The following is a 23,014-nucleotide window of genomic DNA, read 5'->3' as shown; positions in this document are numbered from 1 at the left end:
GAAAATAATCCCTGAACTAAAAACAAAAACAAAACACCTATACAATCTCATGTGAAAAATGTTACAATGTTACCACAGATCAAAACACATAAAACACCTAAGAGTGCTCAGATAGAGATACCAGGAAGACTTATATTTAAATAAGAAACACAAGGCAGAAGACCAGAATTTGCAGGACATGATACATACCCACGCAGCAGCTTTTCTGAGAACAAAGCACCCAAAAGAAAGATGAAACAAAAGGTAAGACGCCACATTCTGCTTATTTCAGAACTGTGGCTGATTGTTGTTCTATGATTTAATCTTTATACCACGAGCATGGAGTCTGCTGGGATAGTTTTTTTCCTAATGAAAATCTAGTGGCAGTTTCCAGCAAGTACAATCATCAAGGTTAGCAAGATCTTCCAACCCAATAAAAACAGACACACAGCTTGCTTCCATGATATCAGACAACAAGTAAGAACTAAATGGAAACCCCAATCACAGAACCAGGAAAGGACAGGAAAAAATGATACAGGAAAAACCAGACGGCAGAAGGTTTCATAAGAAGTAGACTCTAGAGACAACGCTCAAGACAAAAGGGGCACTTTGGGGGGCAATGAAGACAAAGGGGTGAATGGTCTGGAAGGACAGAAGACAGTCCTAGTAGAGTCTTTAATCATCACAGTATCACTTAGGTTATGATACGTAGGGCCAAGGTTTTAATTAAAAGGCAATGTGGATACCTCCTCCCTACTCCAACCTCAGGAAAAATGTCCTCATACACATCAAGCTTGAAAATGAAAGCAACAATAGGACCAACATCACCAGGAATAGTCAACTCTAGGTTGAAGGAATAGGATCAGAGCTCCCTTTCTCCTCAGCTAACACACAGAGATGGAAACCCAGGGGAGAGGGGCTTTCGGATTGGGGGAGGCTCTGGTGCAGAAGGGCTCAAAGGAAGGGGCCTAGAGGAACCTAGGTTAAGTCTACCAGCGAAAAATGCAGAATATATAACTGCCTGGGTTTCCTACATTGTAACTCTCCAGGATCCTGAGCATGGCAATGGAAGACAGATGGGATACAGCTCTACTGGAGAAGAAGGAAGCCTTGTCCCCGAACACAATGGACTTTATTCTTTAGAGCAAAACTCCTGGCAAGTGCTATCTGGACTCTTCTCCAATTTCTTTCCTCTTACTTGTTCTTGAACATACTCCAGGAAGGCTTATCCCAGCACTCCCTTGAAACATCCCTAACTGTGGAGGCCGAGAAAAATTAAGGCCATCCCACCTCAGGTTTAGCCTTAGCATAAGTACAGCCATCTCAGACCCCTGTGCCCAAGGGCTGAACTTTCCCCTACTTTACTTTAGTTCCAGGAAGCCCCACCCTGCTTTGGTTCCAGAAACCCCCACCCTGCTTTAGTAAATTTTCTCTCCTCCCCGCCAACCCCTTATAACGACCCATAAATACCCCTGCCTTAACTAAGCTCGGGGTCCAAGTCCCTACTCCGTTATGCGGGGTATACTTGGGCCCAAGCTTAAGCTTGTCAAATAAACCCTCATGTGATTCCATCAGTGCTTTGCTCCTTGGTGGTCTCTCGGATATGAAAACTCGGGCATAACACTAACCAAATATTCAAGGTTATCACCATGAGTCATGGGAGAAATAGATATCTGATGCCTCCTAAGAAGGTTACAATATCATTTTTTTGTATTCCCACCAAAAATGCATAATGTGAATTTAATCGTGAGGAAACATCAGACATACCCAAACTGGAGGACATTCTAAAAAGTCAGCCTGTACTCCTCAAAAAGGTCAAGGTCTTAAAAGACAAAACCAGACTGAGGAATTGTTCCAGATTACAGAACACTAAAGAGACCTGTCAGTTAAATGTAACACGTGACATTTTTTTTTTTATAAAGGACATCAGTGGAATAACTAGTGAAATTCAGTGACGTCTATAGGTTAAATAATAGTACTGCATCAAAGTTAATTCTGTGAATGTGATCATTTTTACTATGGTTACATAAGAAAAAAATAGAAATATTTAAGGGAAAAATGTCTATGTCTGCAACTTACTCTCAAGTGGCTCAGAGAAAGAGTAGTATGTGTGCACATACATACGGAGAGCGTGCACACTAGCTCACTACAAAGAAGCAAAAGCAAATAGCGTAACATGTTCACATTTGAGGAATATGAGTAAAGATTATGCAGAAATTCTTCGTGTTTTTGCATCATTTCTGTGAAACTATTTCAGAATAAAATGTTAAACACACACACAGAATGATCTCGCCACACCTCCACTACCACCATCCTATCCAAACCACTGTCCTATCAAACCACTGTCCTCTCTCACCGGAAATGACCAGATAGTCTGATCCACCTCTGTTCCTCTTCTTGCCCCTGACTTTTCTCAGAAAAGCAGCCCAGTGATCCCATCAAAACACGAGCCAGATCACCACACTCTCTGCTTCAACCCTCCCTGCCTTTCCATTTCACTCTGAATAGAAGCTTCCTACCATGCCAAGACCTAGGAGGCTGCACCTCTCTCCCTCCTCCAGCGTCCCTTCTCCCTGCCTGTTCGTCAAACACACTACAAGGCTCCCCGCTGAGCGCCTTTGTTCCCTCTGCCCGCACTACTGCCCAGAGGCATGCAGGCCTCCCCTCTGTGCCTCCTGTCTCCACCCAAAGGTTAGCTTTTCCACCTGGGCCTCCCTGGCCATCGCTCTCAAACTTCCTCCCTCACTGTCATTTGCTATTACCCACCTTTCCTACTTCATGCTTGCTTCTTAGCACTCAGCAGTTTCTCACATGATGAATATTTTACAAATTTATCTTGTCTGTCTCATTGCCCCTCCTAAAACATAAGTTCCAGGACGGCAGGTATTTTGTCTGTTTCCTCCACCGCTATATCCCTGTGCCTAAAACAGAGAGTGGAACAACAGAGGGGCTCAAAAGGCCTTTGCTGAATGAATGAAGACCAGACAAAAGCATTTTTTAATCTTCTTAAGTTCTGGATTGGTTGACCTCGATCTGCAAAGCCAAAGAAGAAATTTTCAAAGTTTAAATCCACATACTCACCAAGGGAAGAACAATTACCCTCCTTGGCCTCAAAGTGGCAAGCGTACGTGTGAACAGGAACATACGCGGCAGATGTATTGAGAAGTGGATCCTGAACAATGACATTATAAATGACACCTTGTCCTCGGAGAGAGGAAAAGGAAACACTTGGCTTATCATTAGCTGTTAGGGTAACCACCTGAAGCCAAAAATAATGTGTGATTAGTGTTCAGATTTTTTTTGAAAAGCTATTCTATTATAATCCCACCTATAGGTGATATTAAATTATATTATAATTCTTATTTAAAATATATACAAACCCAGTTAGCTCTCTCAAACAACTGTCCTACACAGTTATAGTTATATGTGCTAATATAAGCAAGTTCTTATACAAAATGCTTCTGAAGTTTTTGCACAGCATCAAATGGTAACAATTTAAGTAAAATACGATATAAAGTATAAACACTAATCAGGACAAAATTTTAAAAAAATTCCTGTTGTCTACTAGATTGTAAACAACACAACAGCAAGAACTGCATTTATCTTGCTCCCTAGTCCTTCTTTCCTCAGTTCTTAGCACAATGCTTGGCACAGAGTAAGTGTTCAACAAATGTTAGCTATTACTACTAGCTACAGAACTGCCAGCAGACAAGTGTTTATTAACATCTTGTGGAGAGGACCCAGCTATCTTTGCTTAAACAAACTCTGCAATAAGAAAACATTCCATGCAAGTTGTTATGCAGTGGTCCTTCACTTCAAAACTTCCATTTTAGGGGCACCTGGGTGGCTCAGTTGGTTAGGCGACTGCCCTCAGCTCAGGAGTCCTGGGATAGAGTCCCACATCGGGCTCCCAGCTCCATGGGGAGTCTGCTTCTCCCCTCTGACCTTCTTCCCTCTCATGCTCTCTCTCACTCTCTCAAATAAAAATAAATTAAAACAAAAACAAAAACAAAAACACCTTCCATTTTAAAGGTTGTTTTTAGGAAGGTAATATATGTAATAGAAGAAATATGCCCCTACAATGTCTTTCATAGCTTTTTTCCCCCTTAACCAAAATCCAACCATTTCATGCATGCTGTTTACCTCCAATATCTAGGACAGTCCGTCCCATCACTCTCTCCCACCCACCCAATGATTCTTTTTTTTTCTAAGATTGTATCTATTTATTTGACAGACAGAGATCACAAGTAGGCAGAGAGGCAGGCAGAGAGAAGGGGGAAGCAGGTTCTCTGTTCAGCTCCTCGCTGAACAGAGAACCTGAAGTGGAGCTTGATCCCCGGACCCTGGGATCATGACCTGAGCCAAAGGCAAAGGTTTTAACTCAATGAGCCACTCAGGTGCCCCACCAATGATTCTTAAAGAGAATAAGAGCAGTTGTCTTTTTCTGTTTGCTTTTTTATTGTGGGGTGGAGAGGGAGAGAAGAATGTTAAGTAGGCTCCATGCCCAGTGCAGAGCCCAAAATAGGGCTCAATCTCATGACCCTGAGATCATGACCTGAGTCGAAATCAAGAGTCAGTTGTTTAACCTGCTGAGCCACCTAGGCGCCCCCAGAGTACCTATCTTACAGGGGCACCTAGCTGGCTCAGCTGGTAAAGCCTGTGATTCTAGATCTCATGGTTGTAAGTTCAAGCCACAGGTTGGGTAAAGAAATTACTTAAAAATAAAATCTTAAAGGGCGCCTAGGTGGTGCAGTTCAGCCTTCAGCTCCTGGTTTCAGCTCAGGTTGTGATCTCAGAGTTGTGAAATTGAGCCCCTCGATGGCCTTCACACTCAGTGCTGGAGCTGCTTAAGATCCTCTCTGGCCTCTCCTCTGCCCCTTACCCCCACTGCCTGCTCACGCTGTCTCATAAAATAAAAATAAAATCTTAAAAGAAAAAAAAAAAAAGAGCAGTTGTCTTATAGAACATTCCACAGTCTGGATATGCTCAAGGTGTCCAACTTATTCTTTTTTTTTTTTTTAAGATTTTATTTATTTATTTGACAGACAGAGATCACAAGTAGGCAGAGAGACAGGCAGGGACAGAGGAAGAAGCAGGCTTGCTGCTGAGCAGAGAGCCCGATGCGGGGCTCGATCCCAGGACCCTGGGATCCTATAAACAGCAACTCCAGTGGACTGAATTCAGGTTAAACATGTTTTGCTAGAACATTTCACAGGTGAACATGACGATGTCAGATGGAGTCATATGAGCACATAAGGCCAGCTACGTACTATCAGTGAACCCCACGGACCATACAGATAAGACCAAGACCATCAAATCATTCCACTCCAAAAGTTAAGTTTTTCCTTTGCAAATAGAATTAATCTGAGCATGCTGAGACTACCCTGTTCCCCAGCAGTCGTTCACCTGCTGGTCCTTGCCTGACTTATTTCACTGACGGTGGAATATGGTGATTTTCTCATCCTATTATTCCTTCTACATCTACTGGCTGGCACTCTTTCATGAAGAGCCTTCTCTCATCCAGGAGGATGAATTACAGGGCCTGTTTTGAAAACACAGCATAAATTCCTCCCCTGCATCAATTTCCAGAGTAACTTGGTACAGGAGTCTCCTCCAATGTTGGCAACTTTTTCTCTTTTTTTCCCCTCTTTCGTTAGCATTTGTATGGACTTATTTTTATTTATTCAAAACTTATAACCAATCATTACTCTTTTTGATGACTGAACTGCCCCAAAGTTGGTCAGGGCAAGCCTCTTTAAACAGGTTCTGACTCTTTTCAACATGCCCTCATTAGTCAACGAGGGTTTCCCTCAACTCTGGCATACAAAATTCTAACTCTTCCCTGAAAGTTAAAAAGTATATGAATTCTTACATTCTTCATGAGAATAAAATAAAATGATCTTCAAAATTTTCTATGTAAAAAGGCAACCAGTAAACTTGTCCAAAAGAGCTTCCAAATTTGTGAATAAGCACAATGAGTTTTCTTGGGTAAGGCTCCTTCTTAGCATATGACCGTAACATCCTAGGTGACAAGACGACAAAATGAGATCTTGCTCTGCAACAGACTGAGGGCCTAGGCTAATCACATAGGCCACTGCTTCCTATAAAATCTGGTAACCTATCAACCTTCTAGAAGAATCAGAGCAGTCTAGAAAAACTCTACCCATAAACCATTAGACCGAAGGATGAACTTCTATATTATTAGACTGCTATCAGGTACTTTTTAAGACATAAATCCTGCCCTCCACAAAAATCATCTATAGCATGAATCTCAAATTTTAATATGTATAGGAATCACCTGAGGCCCTCAAAATGCAACTTCTGATTCAGCAGGTTGGGGTAGAGCCAAAGAGTCTACAATTCTAATAAACTCCCAGGTGGTGCCAATGCTGCTGGCCCATACCCCACACTTGGTATTCCAAGAATTTACAGGGCTTCCAAAGGTCAGAGAAAACTTCTGCTTCAAGTTAGAGACTTCTGAGTTTGGGTTTAAATATTAATGTCAGGGGCTCCTGGGTGGCTCAGTGGGTTAAGCAGCTGACTATTGGTTTTGGCTCAGGTCCTGATCTCCAGGTCATGAGATCGAGCCCCACATGGGGCTTTGCACTCAGGACGAAGTCTGCCGGTCCCTCTCCCTCCCCTTCTGCCCCTCTACCCATCTCCTCTCTCCACATGCACATCTACACTCTCTCTCCCTAAAATAAATAAAAACAAAAATCTTTTAAATAAATAAGTAAATATTAATGACAATGTGCATATCCTGAAACAGTTTCTCCTTGTTTTTTAAAAGACACTATAACTTTTATACTTGCCAAAAGTTTTTATCTAATAGTTATGGGAGTACAAAGAAAAATCACTTCCATCTGTAGCTGAAGATTACCATGTCATGTATGTGACAGCAATTAAAACATAATTTACATGCACCTCCTCAAAAGCCAACATTACTTGGCGATATCACTAGCATAGTGATATCGTAACAGATATGATAACAGAATGAAAGAGAATAAAGTGAGAACCCCAGAAAGACCAAGGAAACAGTAAAGAAAGAAGCTCCTGGTAGCTTCTCCCTTTCTGGACTCTGACAATAGTGCCACAGCCTTGGCCACACAAACGATAAGAACCAGATTTACCTTGATTGCATTGGCCTTCACCTGAGGCACCTCGGCCATCCTCTGCAGATGCTTTAGCAAACCCTCCTGACTGAGGTCATTCTCGGGCAGAAAATACTGATAGACATCATACAGCAACCTCCACCTAGAGTCCCGGCCTGTCCCAATGTCACACGGCGGAGGATTTGTGCCTCTAAAGTCAACCAACAAAACTGAACATCAATCTCTTGTGGTGCATGTCCCATCTATAAAAGGAACCAAAAGCTCAAATTTCAAACTTCTGCATTGATTCCAATTTTGGCATTATGAAGAAAAGGAACCTACTGAGAGGCAGTATGGTGAAATAACTGCATGTTAATTTTAGTCAGGCCCAGAGGGACATGCCAGCTTTGCCATTTGTTAGCTGTGTGGATATGAGCATGTCACTTAATCTCAATGACCCTTAGGCGCCACTCGGTAAAAGAACCACCACCCCTTCTTAAGAAAACTGTCAGGATTCAGTGACCAAGAACACTACGGATGATACACAGACAGCATTCAAGTGTTACTCAATGTTAGCTACCATTACTATTAAAGTAGAAACTAAGGCAGAGTTTTAATTAAAATAACAAAATCCTTAAAAAAATATAAGGTGTTTCATGGTTTCAGAATGCTTTCTATATTCAAAACTCCACAGAAACTAAATGTACTTCTAAGCTCACAACAGAAACTCAACATCTAGCTCTAAGGATGGAGGGAGACAATATTAATTGTAAGTGACAGATCAACTATTACTTACAATGCTGAAATTACCTCCGTTCCAAAAAAAACCATTTCCGTAAAGAGAACCATGGATTTGGAGAGTTCACTGAATCAACACAACAGCTACTCATGGATGTCCTATAAGCAGTTTTAGGAGATAGGAAGATAGACATACCTTGCATAGCCTAGGTTTGCTGGGGCAAATTTAATAGTTGTTTCAAATAAATTATATTCCAAGTAAATGTTGGGATCAATATCTAAATCAAACTCCAAATTACAGCCTCCAGGGACAGGATCTGTATGAAAAATAAGGAAGTTACTCAACACAGAATCCTTCTACATTCAAGTCGTACTCAGAAAAACAGAACTCTACTCTTGTAAGAACTTTCCATTTAGAAGTTAAATATAATAGAGCTTCTGGTTTTGTAACTACCTCACGAACTGAGGTTAAAGAGGGAAAACTTAACTGAGGTAGAGGGCTCTGGAACAGAGGTCAGCAAGCCTTTCTGTAAAGGATAAGATGGTGAATATTTTAGGCTTCACACACCAGATGGTTTCTGTGGCAACCACTCAGCCTTGCCCTTGAGGCACGAAAGCAGCCACAGGCAAAATGTAAGCAAGGAATGTGGCTGTTTCTAGTAAAATTTTATGTACAAAACAGGCAGAGGCTGGATTTGGCTTATGGTCTTGTTTGTCAACCCTGTTCTAGAGTTGAAAAGGTCTGGAGACAGACATTCTTAAGCTGGTATCCAAAAATAGGCTTTGGAGGTCCCATGAACACCTTGAAATTGCATGCCAAAGGTTGAACGCATGCATTTTTTTTTTTAAGATTTTATTTATTTATTTGACAGACAGAGATCACAAGTACGCAGAGAAGCAGGCAGAGAGAGAGGAGGAAGCAGGCTCCCCGCTGAGCAGAGAGCCCGATGCGGGGCTCGACACCAGAAACCTGGGACCATGACCCAAGCCAAAGGCAGAGGCCTTAACCCACTGAGCCACCCAAGCACCCCGAATGCATGCATTTCTTAAGGTTAGAGGTTTTTATTAGATTTTGGGGGGTCTGTGATCACATAAAAAGAGCTTAAGAACCCAGGGACAGAAGGGAAAAAACAGTGCCAAAGAGAAAAGGAACTCCACTGGCAGTAAAGAAAGGGGTGTCTACTTTTCACATGCTCCTTTCAACTGTTAGAAAGATGGCATCATCCTCAGTGTTAAAGGAGTCTTTGTGCACATAAAAGAGTAAAAATAAAAAAGACCTCAAAAGACTCCCAAGACCATGTACTGGAATAGCACTTGGATATTTAATACAAATTTTAGGTACTTCATCCTCTTAATAATGTGGTTCAAACAGCTCTTCTTTTCTTATTAGGCATTCTATTCATGACCTTAAGCATGACAAAACTTAGAGAAGTCACTTAACATGCGTTCAATTCTATGCAAACTAGGTAGACCCAAGTGGAAAGGTTAAGATAAGACTGATCTTATCTGGTAAACCAATTTAAAGCTCTTCAAGATCTCAACTTCATACACTCATGCAATCATTCCCACAGCTGGGTCCTGGTTTCCATCAATTGTTGGAATTCTGGTGGTGGACGCCCCCTGGCCAGATCTGGAATGGAGAAACCCAACGTGCCTATCTGTCTCAATGGTGCTCTTCTTCCACACTCTGCTTTTCCTGCATTTACAAATCTTTACCACACCCGAGAAAATTATATGGATTGCAATGGAAGCTCTACTCTAATTCTTCTTTGTACACTATCCTTGATGAAAACCCAAAAGTCTGTGGTTTTCTACCGGGGCATTACCTTTTGCTCCCTGGAACACTGTGTAAGAGTAGTCTAAGTATCCTCAGCTCACTTTTACTCCTCAATCACCATAATCAAGTTTTCATCCTCACTGTGCCAGTAAAATGACTCTCCCTAAAGGCCACCCTTCACTGCACTATCACATGGACACTTTCAGTCACTTCCCTTGACCTCTCTACAACATACTATTTACACTCCTTACCTAAAGCAGAACCTCTGGGCTCTTCTCTTACCTGCCTGACTCCTCCTTAGTCTTATGCTAATTCCTCAGCAGTTAGCATCGCCCAGAAACAGTGCCTGACATGTGGTAGGCGCTATGAAAGTACCCGCTGTTGTGTTTTTCCCCCTAATTCTCTGAGTACACGCCTGGACAATCTTATTCGCTGCATGGCTTTTACTCAGAACCTTGCAGGTGGCTATCCAACCTCAGGTCTCCACTCCATGCCCTGAAACTCCCTACTACACATTTCCACCCAGATGTCCTACAGCATCTCAGATTCCTTGTGTCCTAAACCAAAGTCACCATCTTTCTCATCCGGATCGCATAAACTGCCCAGCACCACAACTCTCTCTCAACCCTATTTTGCATCACTATCTCCTCGCACCCAAATGGGAAGCCTACACTCTTCCCTTTTATAATCCATAACCGCTGGTCACTGTGTCTCATCAGCGCTACCCTCCATTTTCTCACTCTGAGACCTTAAAGGTGAGCTGAGTCCTGACCCTGCTATGCCTGCTCCACACCACTCCCCACACCGCTTCCAGAGTTAACTTTCTGACAGAGGAAATGCATATCATTCCTCTGCTTCAAAATTCTTTGTGCTCCTTCAGAATAAAATACAAACCTCAAATTACATACAAGGCCCTTCACATACAAGGCTTCAGCCACACCCCCCATTCTGTCATTCTTCAAATACTCTCAGTTCTTCTACCATGCCTTCTTCTGCCTGCTAAAGTGTTCAGGACTGTGTCTTGCCTTTGTTCCTGCTTCTCCAAGGCCTCCTTAAATTTTGGGGGGGGTGGTTAATGACTGCATTCTCCAACACCCCTACCTGGGCTTTCAATCACCATGCAATTCTTTGGCTCTCTTGCTGTTAAAAATCTTTGATTCAATATACTGTACTTGCAATCAATACTTTAACAAGGATTATAGTTTCCCTTAAGTTTTCATGAATAAGTTTCACATTCTGGAGAGTCAATAGGGAGTTGAAGATAGAAAGGTTACCTCTTTCTGAATAGGAGAGTGGGATGGCCATGTTTTGGACAGGCTCAGCGTCTAAAGTCTCCAAGTGCCAAGTGCACGTACTCTGCTCTGGTCTAAGAATGAAAACCAGTCCTTTGTCAGTGCCTGTTCCTGAGGTATTATGAAGAATAGTCTGCAATAAGGTAGAAGAGAGTCATTGTGAATAGGGAGTTGAGCAAAATATTTCAACTCTAGGCTGGATTTCGTCTGTATGTCCTATTTCAAACCTTCTCAAAACAAGAAGGAAGAAACACAGACCTTCCTTATAAAGGATTCATCTCTACACGCAGATGCTCACACATATGCACAAAGAACTATTTAAATACATGATCTTTGACAGGAATAGGAGATGCACAGTTTAATTCCCAAGTTTTCCAATTCCCCAAATTAAGATTCACTGTGTTAAGTACTAAGACTACGGTCAAATGACAACACTGAAACAATTCAGTAAAGAATTTGGTGTCCTTTATTCAAGGAAAAACAACCCACAGATCAGGGTAGATTAGTGCCTTAGAAGCAGTGAAGAAGCAGCTGAGGGATCTGGGGCAACAGTGAGTTGTACAGTGTTAGAAAAAGCGAAACAGAAGTGGGACATATTGGCTAGGAGGTCAGGAATTTCCTTATAAGGAAGGAGAGCAGGTCCTATTCTCTACGGTAAGGTGAAGGAGCTAGAGCAGAGTTGGAGGATGGTGACTGTCATGTTACGTTTCCCGGACAGGTGTTTCCCGGAAAGTACAGCTGACTCAGGTTTAGATTTGTGACATGGAGCAGGCCACTGAGGCAGACTCCATCTTGTATATACATATACATATACAAATTAACTTTATCATTATGAAAACAAAAACATGAGCCCCACCCCTAAAGAATTCACGTTCTGGAAAGTTTCTTTAAAAAACTTAGCTATAACTGTCATATTATATAAATTTATTATATAATATAAATATATATATATTTATATATTTAAACTCCATAAACACTATATGGGTGAACAAGGATGGAAACCCACTAAAACATATGCAGAGGTAAAAATCATTAAAGATCCAGAAGAGAAAGTAAAAATGGTGAGAAATCACAAGAAAAGCTTAACTGCAACCAGGAGACATCTGGTAAAGACCGTCCTACTCCAAAACATGGCACTTGCTCACCCCCTCTTTAAGTCAGAGGTCACCATACTCAAGAGGCCTGATATGCACACCTCTTAGCCAGTCTAAACCTCTAACTTGACAGGCTCCAATCTTGATTTTTTTCTTTTAAGGACATAAAGTCACACATAAAGAGGCATCAAATTCTCATGTTTCTACTAAATACAAGACCCCCAAATTTGGAAATGGTATTTAAAGAAATAACTCTCCGTACTTACCTTAGTAAAAGAAATTGTTGTATTCTGATACTGTGAGTGTATCTGGAAAATAAGGAAAGATGCATTGCTGGAAATATGACGCAAAATGGCATCCTCTGGGGAGGGTCTGTTGAGCATGAAGTATCTAAACTTCCCTACAGAAAATTCAAGAAGACCTGCCATGGGAGAAACGTTTCATTGTAACATTTATACCTGTAATATCAACTTGTAGAAATCACAAACATAAGCATACATACATTCCTAATTTAATCCTGAGAAAAACATGGGGAGATAATTATTGCTGCCCCTATTTACTGATGAGGACAGTTAAGCTTAAGAAGGGGAAGCAGCTACTCAATTGTGTAACTGAGCACTAAAGCGTAAGATAGGTGCTTTGAAAGATTCAAACAAAAGAGTACTCAGGGGGCACCTGGGTGGCTCAGTGGGTTAAAGCCTCTGCCTTCGGCTCAGGTCATGATACCAGAATCCTGGGATCGAGCCCCACATCAGGCTCTCTGCTTAGCGGGGAGTCTGCTTCCTCCTCTCTCTCTGCCTGCCTAACTACTTGTGATCTCTCTCGGTCAAATAAGTAAATAAAATCTTAAAAAAAAAAAAAAGAGTACTCAGGATGCCTTAGATGCCCAGTGCCCAGAGCCAGAACATTCCCCGTTGTAAGCAGCCTTAACAATTCCAGTCAAAACAGAGACCCAGGCAGTGCCTGGCTGGCTCAGTCAGTAAATCATGTGACTCCTGGTCTCATGGTCATGAGTTCAAGCCCCGAGTGGTATAGAGCTTATTCTGAGGCACCTGGGTGGCTCAGTTGTTAAGCCTCTGCCTTCAGTTCAGGTATAATCCCAGAGTCCTGGGATTGAGCACCACATCGGGCTCCCTGCTCGGCAGGAAGCCTGCTTCTCCCTTCTCCCTCTCCCACTACTTGAGTTCCTCCTCTTGCTTTGTATCTCTCTGTTAAATAAATAAAATCTTTAAAACAAATTTTTTTAATTAAACAAAAAACAAAACAGGGTGCCTGGGTGGCTCAATGGGGTAAGCATCTGCCTTGCTCAGGTCCCGCTGCCCCACCTCCCCCTTGTAACTGCACACGCTTTCTCTCTCTCTCTCAAATAAATAAAACCTTTAAAAGCAAAAACAGAGCCCATTAATTTAAGGGTTTAACAACCCTAAGAAAGCACTAACAATTATGAATACACTGATATTAAAAACAGAACCTGATCTAGTGAATTCTGAAGTCAGCTCAGCCCAGAGGGATATAGAGGGCTTCAATTTTATCCCACCAGTTATGAGCTGTGTGATCTTAGGCAGGTTACTTAATCCCCTTAAAGCTCAATTTCTTCATCTGTCAAATGGGTCTGTTATTACCTACCTTGCAAAGGAAGGTGCCATCAACACTGACAAAAAATGTCTGAGTGCCTACACCAGATACTTCACATGCAACCTGAACCCTGGGCATGCTGGAAAAAGGAGCTTTTGGTTCAAGAATCAAGTTCAGAGTCCACACGAGTTTTACAACACCTCATCTAAGCCTTTGTCATCTGTCTGCTTGCCTCCCTTTGTGTTTCACTCATCCACGCACTGTCTTTCTCCCACCTGCACCCCAGTTCTTTCTTTCATCAACCCAATTCTCAAACAATCCACTAAATAGGTTGCTTTTATGTGTGTGATCCTGGATGCCCGTCCCATCCTCTACCCTGTAGTTGGCATCTTTCTGCAGAAATAACAGAGGAGCTCCCACATAATACATAAGCAGTCCTTGGGGGGGGGCAGATTTTAAGTCTAAAAATAGAAAAAAAAAAGATTTAAATTTAATAAAATGAAACAGTTGACAATAGATTGTAAGTTCCACTGTGGAACTATCATTTTATTTTGGAAGGAAATTAGAGTCAGTGGGTGGTAAAGGAAAATACTCCAGACATTAAACTTCAAACTCATTCTTATGTATTATTTCGCAAACAGGCTAATTTCCAACACTTTTTTTTTTAAACACAAATACTCCATCTGGATGATTTAAAAAAGACTATCAACAATGGTTAACCAAGAAGTAGAACAGAATAAATGAATAAAGCTAGGCTGAGATCAAAGTTTACTCTGCCTAAATTCCCCAAACTTCATGATGCCATTATATTACCTTCATAATTTTTTTTATAATTGATGATAGAAAAAAAAGTTACTGGTGGCTACAATTTAATTTCTGAAACTCCAGGGAAAAATGTAATTAGTGGCAACAATGACAAATGAAGATGGTATATTTCCTCCCAATTATGTAAGCAGAAACACATTTTACCTTTTATGTAAAACTAAGCTCCAGGGGCACCTGAGTGGCTTAGTGGGTTAAGCCTCTGCTTTCAGCTCAGGTCATGATCTCAGGGTCCTGGGATCAAGCCCCGCATTGGGCTCTCTGCTCACCCGGGAGCCTGGTTCCCTGCTCTCTCTCTGCCTGCCTCTCTGCCTACTCGTGATCTCTGTCTGTCAAATAAATAAAATCTTAAAAAAAAAAAAAGAAAAAAGAAAAAGAAAACTAAGCTCCAGCCAGAACAGAGGTAAAAATATTAGGAAGAATTTAATAGACCTTGGACAGGGAAGTCCCTTTGTATAAAGGGAAACAAGAAAAACACTTCTACATTTTCCAGGTTTTCCCATCATCATGATTATTTTATTAGGGAACCAAATTATACATAAAATTAAGTAAATCTCATTAAGTGGCTCTAAAAAAATTGCATGTACCATACTTTAATTTTGGTCCCATCTATCCTCAGTTTCCAAGTCTTAAAAATATCCACAAATTCTAGTCTGCCAAACTGAAAGCAGTATGTTTTTTTTACCTAGGAACTAATTGGTCCTTTAACTGTTCATCCTTTAACTGTTCAAAGCACTAAGCTCATTTTTTATTTTTCACTGCCTTTTCTAGTTATATTCTCAGTCTTTTTTTTTTTTTTTTTTTTTCAGTTTTCTCCTCTTCTTCCCCATTTTCTCTATTTGACAAATATTTATGAAGTTCTTATGGACGAGCTGTTCTGACTATTGGGTACTGTGATCAAAACTGGTTCAAACGAATTTGTGAAGGCTGTCCAAGATTTCTATAATTCTCACTAATTTGCCTTTAAGTATATCTTAGAAACTGTTCAGATAATCTTGTATGTTTATCCCCCATTACAAAGACCTTGAATAAAAACTCTACCCAGGGCGCCTGGGTGGCTCAGTGGGTTAAAGCCTCTGCCTTCAGCTCAGGTCATGATCTCAGGGTCCTGGGATCGAGCCCCGAATCAGGCTCTCTACTCAGCAGCGAGCCTGCTTCCTCCTCTCTCTCTGCCTGCCTCTCTGCATACTTGTGATCTCTGTCAAATAAATAAATAAATCTTAAGAAAAAATTAAAACACATTATTAAACTGGTAACTTAAGGTAAGTATGGGTATTGAAAGTAGGTATCACTCTGAGTATATTTTAAGGGATTTTTCTTTTCCTTACACATTTCACAGTTTATCAAATTTCTATAATGATGGTGAGATGTTCTTACCAGAAACTGAAACTGCACAATTTGGAAAAATCCTCCATTCCTGACAGCACTCAAAACACAGATTCTACCTCAAGTCTTCATCTCAAATTTATTAAGATAAGAACACAGATAAAATAAGAACCTAGACAAAATGATGACACTCTCTCAACACTTCCATCACTTGTTTTCTTTTTCCCTTAAAATCATAATATTTTTCCAGATAATACATAACCTTTATTATAGAAAGGTAAGAAATGCTGAGAAAATCAATACCCACAGCAAATATACTATGCAGAAATAATCACTATTAACAGTTTGGCATACATCTTTTAGGACTTTGGCAGATATAATAAATATTTCTACATACAATGGAAAAATATAAATCCATTTGGTATAGCCCATTTAATAGATCTTAGAGATTTCTGCATATCAACATAGATAACTCCAGCTCTACCATTTTACACGTTACATAATATTTCATTCTGTATGTGACCATATTTTTTCAACAAATCCCCTACTGATGAACATACAGGCTGTTACCATTCCAGCATAAAAATTAAGAAATAGTTCTTTCTGTAAAAGGGTCTACTAGAAAGCATACATATGTATCAGGCAGTAAAACCTATCTGAGGTTTTTCCTGTGACAGTATAACAGATCACTTTTCATCCTAAATGGTTCAACTACCTAAGAAGTCCTGCTCTCATTAAGAAAATCAGAAATGAAAACAAGCAGTCCATATGAAAATATATAATGATTAGGATCAAAACATTAAGTTACAGTCTCTGCTTTTAAATTTAAGAAAAACACCTGGCTACAGCTTTCATTTATTACTTCCTGGATTTCCAGAAGCTATGGGAAAGATGACGCCTCACTAACCCTTTTTCCCCAAATACCTGTAGCAGGAACCTGGCAGATACAAGATAATAAAAGAAATGGTATCCATGATTTGAAAACCTGATCACTTGACAAGATAAGTAGGGGTATTAAAAGCAGGTGCCGGGGCACCTGGGTGCCTCAGTGGGTTAAAGCCGCTGCCTTCGGCTCAGGTCATGATCCCAGGGTCCTGGGATCAAGCCCCACATCGGGCTCTCTACTTTTTTTCCCCTTTTTCTTTGCACATTTCTTTATTTTTCAAATTTCCTACAGCACTCATAAGGTGGCCTTATTGGAAAGAAATCTAATACATTGGTTATCCTTTCTGGCTGTGCATTACAACCATCTGGAGGGGCTTCTTAAAAACTACTGCTGCCTGGGCCCCTGTCAAGACTGGTTAAATAAAAATCAAAGGGGTTAGGGTACAAGTGTCTGTTAAAAAACATTTATTGAACATACACACAGAGAAGTACATGAAGTTTACATGGTAGGTGAAGAAAGAGCATTTTACCATCTTAGAGGTCTTGTGGTCCCTTTCAATCACTAAGCCTTCCCTCCTGCCCAGAAATACCATGATCCTAACTTCAAACACCACAGATGGGCTTTGCCTATTTCTGAACTTTAATTAAGGAGAATCACAAAGGATGAATTCTTTTGTTTCTAGCTTTTTAAAAATCAATAGCATACCTGTGAAATTAATCCAAGCTACTCTAAGTAATCATGACTTACTCATTTTCATTGTATACTTCGTAAAAGGAATATACCACAGTTTACTTATCTTTTCTTCTGTTAATCAACATTTGGATTACTTCTAATATGACGTTATTATGAATAACTCCAAGCAATTTTTTGTATGTGTCTTTTGGTGCACATACATACACATTTATATTGGGTAGAACCCACGGGTAGAATCATCGGGTAATAGGGTACACTTACATTCTGCCTTAGTAGCTACTGCCAAACACTTACCCCACATGGTTTTGCCAATTTACACTCCTATCAACTTGTGGAAAAGTATTGTGGTTGCCCACGTGTCTCACCAACACTTGGTATCATCAGTGTCTCTGTTGGATGCATAGTAGTATCTCACTGTGATTTCAATTTGCATTTCCCTAATCATTAAAGAGGTTAAGAACATCTTGTTTTGTTTATGAGCCATTTGGACACTCTCTTTGTAAAAGGGTCTGTGTTCAAGACTTTTGCCCACTTTAAAAATAGACTGTCCTGACTGAATTTTAGTTCTTTATACATCACTGATATGAGCATTCTGTCAGTGTATCTTCTACTATTCCGTTACCTCCCTTTCCACTCTTACTACCTTTAGATTAACAGAAATTTTAGTTTTAATGTAGACCAATTTCTTGGGTTTTTCTTTTATGCTTAGTCCTTTTTGGGTCATTCTAACCCAATCTTTGCCAACATATTCTAAGATTATGAAGACACATTCCCCATGTTAACTTCTAGACCTTTGTTTTACCTTTAAGACTAAAATCAATATAAAGTTGATTTTTACATATGGTGTGAGGCAGAGGGTCAAGGTTCATGTTTCCATATGCATACTGAGTTGATATAATACCCTTTATTGAAAATACCACCATTTCCCTACTACTCTGCAATTTCAGTTTTCACATGTGTTGGTCTGTTTCTAGGCTCTTAATTGTATTCCAGTGGTCTATTTGTCTATCCTAACACCAACATTGCATTGGTGTCGATTTTGTCCCAAATTTGTTCTTTCTCTTCAAGACCATCTTGACTATTTTGGCCATTTTTCATCTCCATATATATTTTTGAAAGCAGCTTGTTGATTTCACCAAAATAAGCTGCCAGCAATCTGACTGGAATGGCAATGAATGTATTGAGGAAGAAATGATATCCTTATAACATAAAATTTTCTAATTTATGAATCTGAGATATCCCTCTGCTTACTTAGTTTCTCAGTTTGTCTCAAGAATGGTATATGGTGGGGCGCCTGGGTGGCTCAGTGGGTTAAAGCCTCTGCCTTCGGCTCAGGTCATGATCTCAGGGTCCTGGGATCGAGCCCTGCATCGGGCTCTCTGCTCAGCAGGGAGCCTGCTTCCTCCTCTCTCCTCTCTCTCTGCCTGCCTCTCTGCCTACTTGTGATCTCTGTCAAATAAATAAATAAAATCTTTTTTAAAAAATGGTATATGGTTTTTCCTGTAAAGATCTTTACATATTCCATTATAATTACCCCTAAATATTCTATGTTCTTTGATGCTAACAGAAATTCATTTTTTCTTTTACATTTCAATTTCTAATTGTCTCTTCACCAAACTGCCTTTTTAAAAAGTTCTCCAGGACAGGGCGCCTGCATGGCTCAGTGGGTTGAGCCTCTGCCTTAGGCTCGGGTCTTGATCTCGGGGTCCTGGGATAGAGTCCCTCACCAGGCTCTCTGCTCAGCGTGCTTCCCCCCACCCCGCCTCCCTCTCTCCTACTTGTGATCTCTCTCTGTGCGTCAGATAAATAAATAAAATCTTAAAAAAAAAAAAAAGGGGGGGGGCGCCTGGGTGGCTCAGTGGGTTAAAGCCTCTGCCTTCAGCTCAGGTCATGACCTCAGAGTCCTGGGATAGAGCCCCACATTGGGCTCTCTGCTCAGCAGGGAGGCTGCTTCCTCCTCTCTCTCTGCCTGCCTCTCTGCCTACTTGTGATCTCTATCAAATAAATAAATAAAATCTTAAAAAAAATTAAAAAAAAAAGTTCTCCAGGTGATTCTAATGTTCAGCCAGGTCTGAGAACTCCTAACATGATGTTTGATGAATTAGGAAAGGATAAATACATTTTTTCCCATTCTTAGTCATCTTTAATCTAACTTCTGCGTGAAAATCCTTCGGCAGTATTACCTTGGCAGTCTGTTAACCACTTCGCAATTTTAGAGAAGACTGAATATTCGCCAAACCAGCTGTGGCTACGCAGGGCTTTGTTATAGTTGACACCCTGGTGTCTAGTACAGTACCAATCACATAGTTGGCACACAGTAAATGTTTAGTGAAGGATGGTTGAATGTTATGACCTCAGGAAAGTAATTTACTTCCTCTGGGCCTCAGTTTCCCCATGGTGAAGTGGAAGTCACGTACCTCATACATCATTTGGCTGCTGAAAGTACAAAATAAATAGGAGAAACAAATTTTAAACTGTCCAGTGCTACACAATAAAGTATCATTATGAACTTCCCTTAGCTTCCCAGCATTTCAGGGACTCATCTCCTTATTTAAAAAAGATGTCAGGGATTCAATATGGCCCTACGAATAAACTAGTAGAAAGAAGGGGACTATACATGTCCAGCATGTCCATCATAAACATTAAAATGAGAAAGAGACTTCCAAGGAGCGACAGGGAAAAATACTAAAAATCAAGACTTTAACACTAAAGTCTGGCAGAAAATGCATTTAATTTCTACTTATAAAAACAGACAACAGGGGCACCTGGGTGGCTCAGTCCGCTAAGCCTCTGCCTTCGGCTCAGGTCACGATCCCAGGGTCCTGGGATCAAGCCACGCATCACACTCTCTGTTCAGCAGGGAGCCTACTTTCCCCTCTCTCTGCGCCTACTTGTAATCTCTCTCTCTATCAAATAAATAAATAAAATCTTAAAAATAAAAATAAATTAATTAATTAAATAAAACAGACAAAAGCAAAAGAAGGCATGTATCCAAACTATACCCTGAAGAAGTTAACAGGAACTTCTCCTCTAAGCCACCTGGAAAAGGATTCACTTTATGAGGCATAATTAGATCTTGAGACTTTGTGAGTGGGAAGGAAAAAGACAGCACATCAAATGATACTGCAGGCAAATGGCTAACATGGAGACAGAGCACTCAGGCTGTGGCTCTCCTCTAAAAAACAATGGCTCTGCTTTTTCTGCCAAAGGTATTTTTTGCCATCTCACCCACAGCCAGGCACTCTCTTCTATTTTTCATACCCTTCCTCCATTCCCACCCAGAGTTATTTTTCCTTCTAATAATTTCTTTCTAAAAAGAGCTGACCAGTACTAATCTTTTCCTCTTGTTTCTCAATCAGATCCTAAACTTGACTCTTTTAATTATCCAACTCTATTTATTTTTTTTTACTAAAATTTACTTGTTTGTGCTTTGACACAACCAAATTCTAGATCTGTGAAATCTTAGTCTTCTTAATCCTCTTCAGATGAACTATTAAAAAAAAAAAGTTCGGATACTTAAGTTCATAGGCATTCAACTGCCCCTCCCCATATCTCATTTATATCTTATGAATTTTCATTACCCCTAAAAGCTGAAAGGAAACACAGAAATGTACACACTACCTTTTACATACTTTTAAAAGAGATCACTTGCAATGAACCACACAAATAGCCTGCTGCCTTAAACCCAGAACCAGCAATAGCACAAAGACTAGAAGGCCCACATGGCATTCCGCTCAACTCCAATTACTACTGTAATTCCATGTAAACTACTAGATATGAATGTAAAACAAGAATGGAAGATAATATTAAATACAAATGCACAGGCTCAGGTCATGATCGGGGTCAGGGGATTCAGCCCCACATCAGGCTCTGCAATCAGTGGGGAGTCTGCTTGGGATTCTCTCCTTCTCCCTCTGCCCCTCCCCACTTTCACTCAATCGCTCACTCGAAAATAAATCTTTAAAAAATAAAATGGAGATAGCATCACTGTTACCTCTCTCGTAAGGTTATGTTGAGGAATGAGAATTCACAGAATTAAGTGTAAAGCACCATACTAAGTAAAATATCTTTATTGGAGGCCAGCTTTGCAGAAGTGGAAGGACCATGAAAATTAAAACTACAGCAAGACACACATGAATTCAAATATCACCTGTGCCCCTCTTAACTGTTGACCTGTGTAATGAACATCATCCTGGCCCCAGTTTCATCCTCTGCCTTACCATCCTCCTCTGAGGAGGATAATTATCTCATAGGGTTGTGAGGATTAATTAACAATACCAGGGAAAGCACCTGGCACTTCCTGCACACAGAGAAATGTCAGTGCCCTATCATTAACAAGGCTATTTTCTCTGCATAAATATAACTGCCCTTTTCAGCTCTGGCCTTAACTCCTGTGCAATGACTCTAAGATTCAGTTTGCACAAAAGCTTTTCTAAGATGAGCAATTAGGAACACAACCACATTATTCAGAAAATAAACTGGTTCAGAAGTGCAACTGCTCTCTTAAGCTCAAAATAAAACGAAGAATGTGATTGAGCTCACAGAAAAGCGCATGATTATCATCAGCCTAGCACAATTACTGTTTTTTTATGGTTTATATGAACAAACCAGGAGCTATCGCTAAAACGAATTCACGGAGCACATGACCTATACCAACCAAAGTCCCACTCTGGGTTCACTTTTCCTTTCAAATTCCGTAGAGCATACCCAATCTGAAAAGCATCTAGATTCTGGAGTGTAAAAACCCGCAGCAGCTTGGAGGAACATGATTAATAAAGCCCTTAAGTCTGCACCAAGCTTCACAGTCGAGTCTCAGATACACCACTTGAGAGCAAAGAGGTGTTTTCATGAGTCAACTTAAACCTACAAACACGTGGTTGCTCCCTAAGGGAGATTAAAAACGTGTCTGACCAGGAGAGTTACTTAACCCTTCCCATTCCCTCAGCCTAAAGTAGGTTGACAGTGAGGCCTCCTTGGCAATGGGAATCTCCTTCAGCAGGAAAGGACCCTGATCCACTCCCGCCGGTTCTGAATTCACCACCCGCCCTGCGAAATGCACAGATCCCAAGGTGGACTGCGAACCTGCAAGAAATGCAAAACCAACTTGAGGTTGCAGAACTGAGGCTCCCCTGCCCTTACCCTCGCTGGAATTCCCGACGGTCTCGGCTCCTCCGGCCACGCCGGGTTCGGACGCCAGCACCGCGAGGACCAGGAGCCTAAGGAGCCCCATGGCTGCTCGGGCGGGGCTCTGTCGCCTCACCCGCGCTATCCCGGGGCGCTGGCGCAGGGTCCCATCACTTGTCAGGCGCCCCCACCGCACATCTGCCGGCCCCCCAGGGCGGGAGTCCAAGGCTAGCTGCACGCCTGCGCCCCACTGGGAGGTTTCCTGTTCCGGCAGAAAACCCGCAACCCCACACCGCGCCTCTCCCCGCCCCCTTTACGTCACCGCCCGCGGGCCCCCCCCGCACCGCGGGCGAAGGCGGAGGGGCAGGTCCGTTCCGGCGCGTGCCTCCTCCCCGCGCCCAGCGGGCTTGCTGAGCGCCGCGCACCCTCGGGTCCTCGCAGCCCTGCGCTGCGGGGGGGCAGAGGAGACCCCGGAAAGTTCTGTGGTGTAACCCGTACTTCTCAGTTTTGTATCTTTCTCGCTTACGAAAACCGCCGTTAGAGTAAAAAATAACTTTCTGTTGCGGCCTAACGTCTCCAGGCTCCTGTTCCCGGGCTTAACTGCCCTTCGCAAGAGG

The 23,014-nt window shown here is 41.4% G+C and overlaps 1 protein-coding gene across 1 annotated transcript in view; it reads right to left on the bottom strand.

Moving 5' to 3' along the window:
- The window catches only part of TM7SF3 (transmembrane 7 superfamily member 3), a 32,590-nt gene extending 9,967 nt beyond the window's left edge, over positions 1 to 22,623 (bottom strand). The window contains exons 1-6 of the mRNA XM_032855207.1: positions 22,413 to 22,623; positions 12,238 to 12,392; positions 10,860 to 11,010; positions 8,005 to 8,125; positions 7,110 to 7,281; positions 3,061 to 3,238 (exon numbers count right to left, since the gene is read on the bottom strand). Coding sequence (XP_032711098.1) covers positions 3,061 to 3,238; positions 7,110 to 7,281; positions 8,005 to 8,125; positions 10,860 to 11,010; positions 12,238 to 12,392; positions 22,413 to 22,503 — 868 coding nt within the window. The 5' untranslated portion in view covers positions 22,504 to 22,623. The remainder of the gene's footprint in view (positions 1 to 3,060; positions 3,239 to 7,109; positions 7,282 to 8,004; positions 8,126 to 10,859; positions 11,011 to 12,237; positions 12,393 to 22,412) is intronic.
- Between the last annotated feature and the right edge of the window lie 391 nt (positions 22,624 to 23,014).

Source organism: Lontra canadensis, unplaced genomic scaffold, assembly GCF_010015895.1.
Source record: "Lontra canadensis isolate GAN:19392208 unplaced genomic scaffold, GSC_riverotter_1.0 scaffold9, whole genome shotgun sequence".
Lineage (NCBI taxonomy): Eukaryota > Metazoa > Chordata > Mammalia > Carnivora > Mustelidae > Lontra > Lontra canadensis.
Note: the sequence above shows the minus strand (reverse complement) of the source record. Positions and strands in the feature narration are given on the sequence as shown.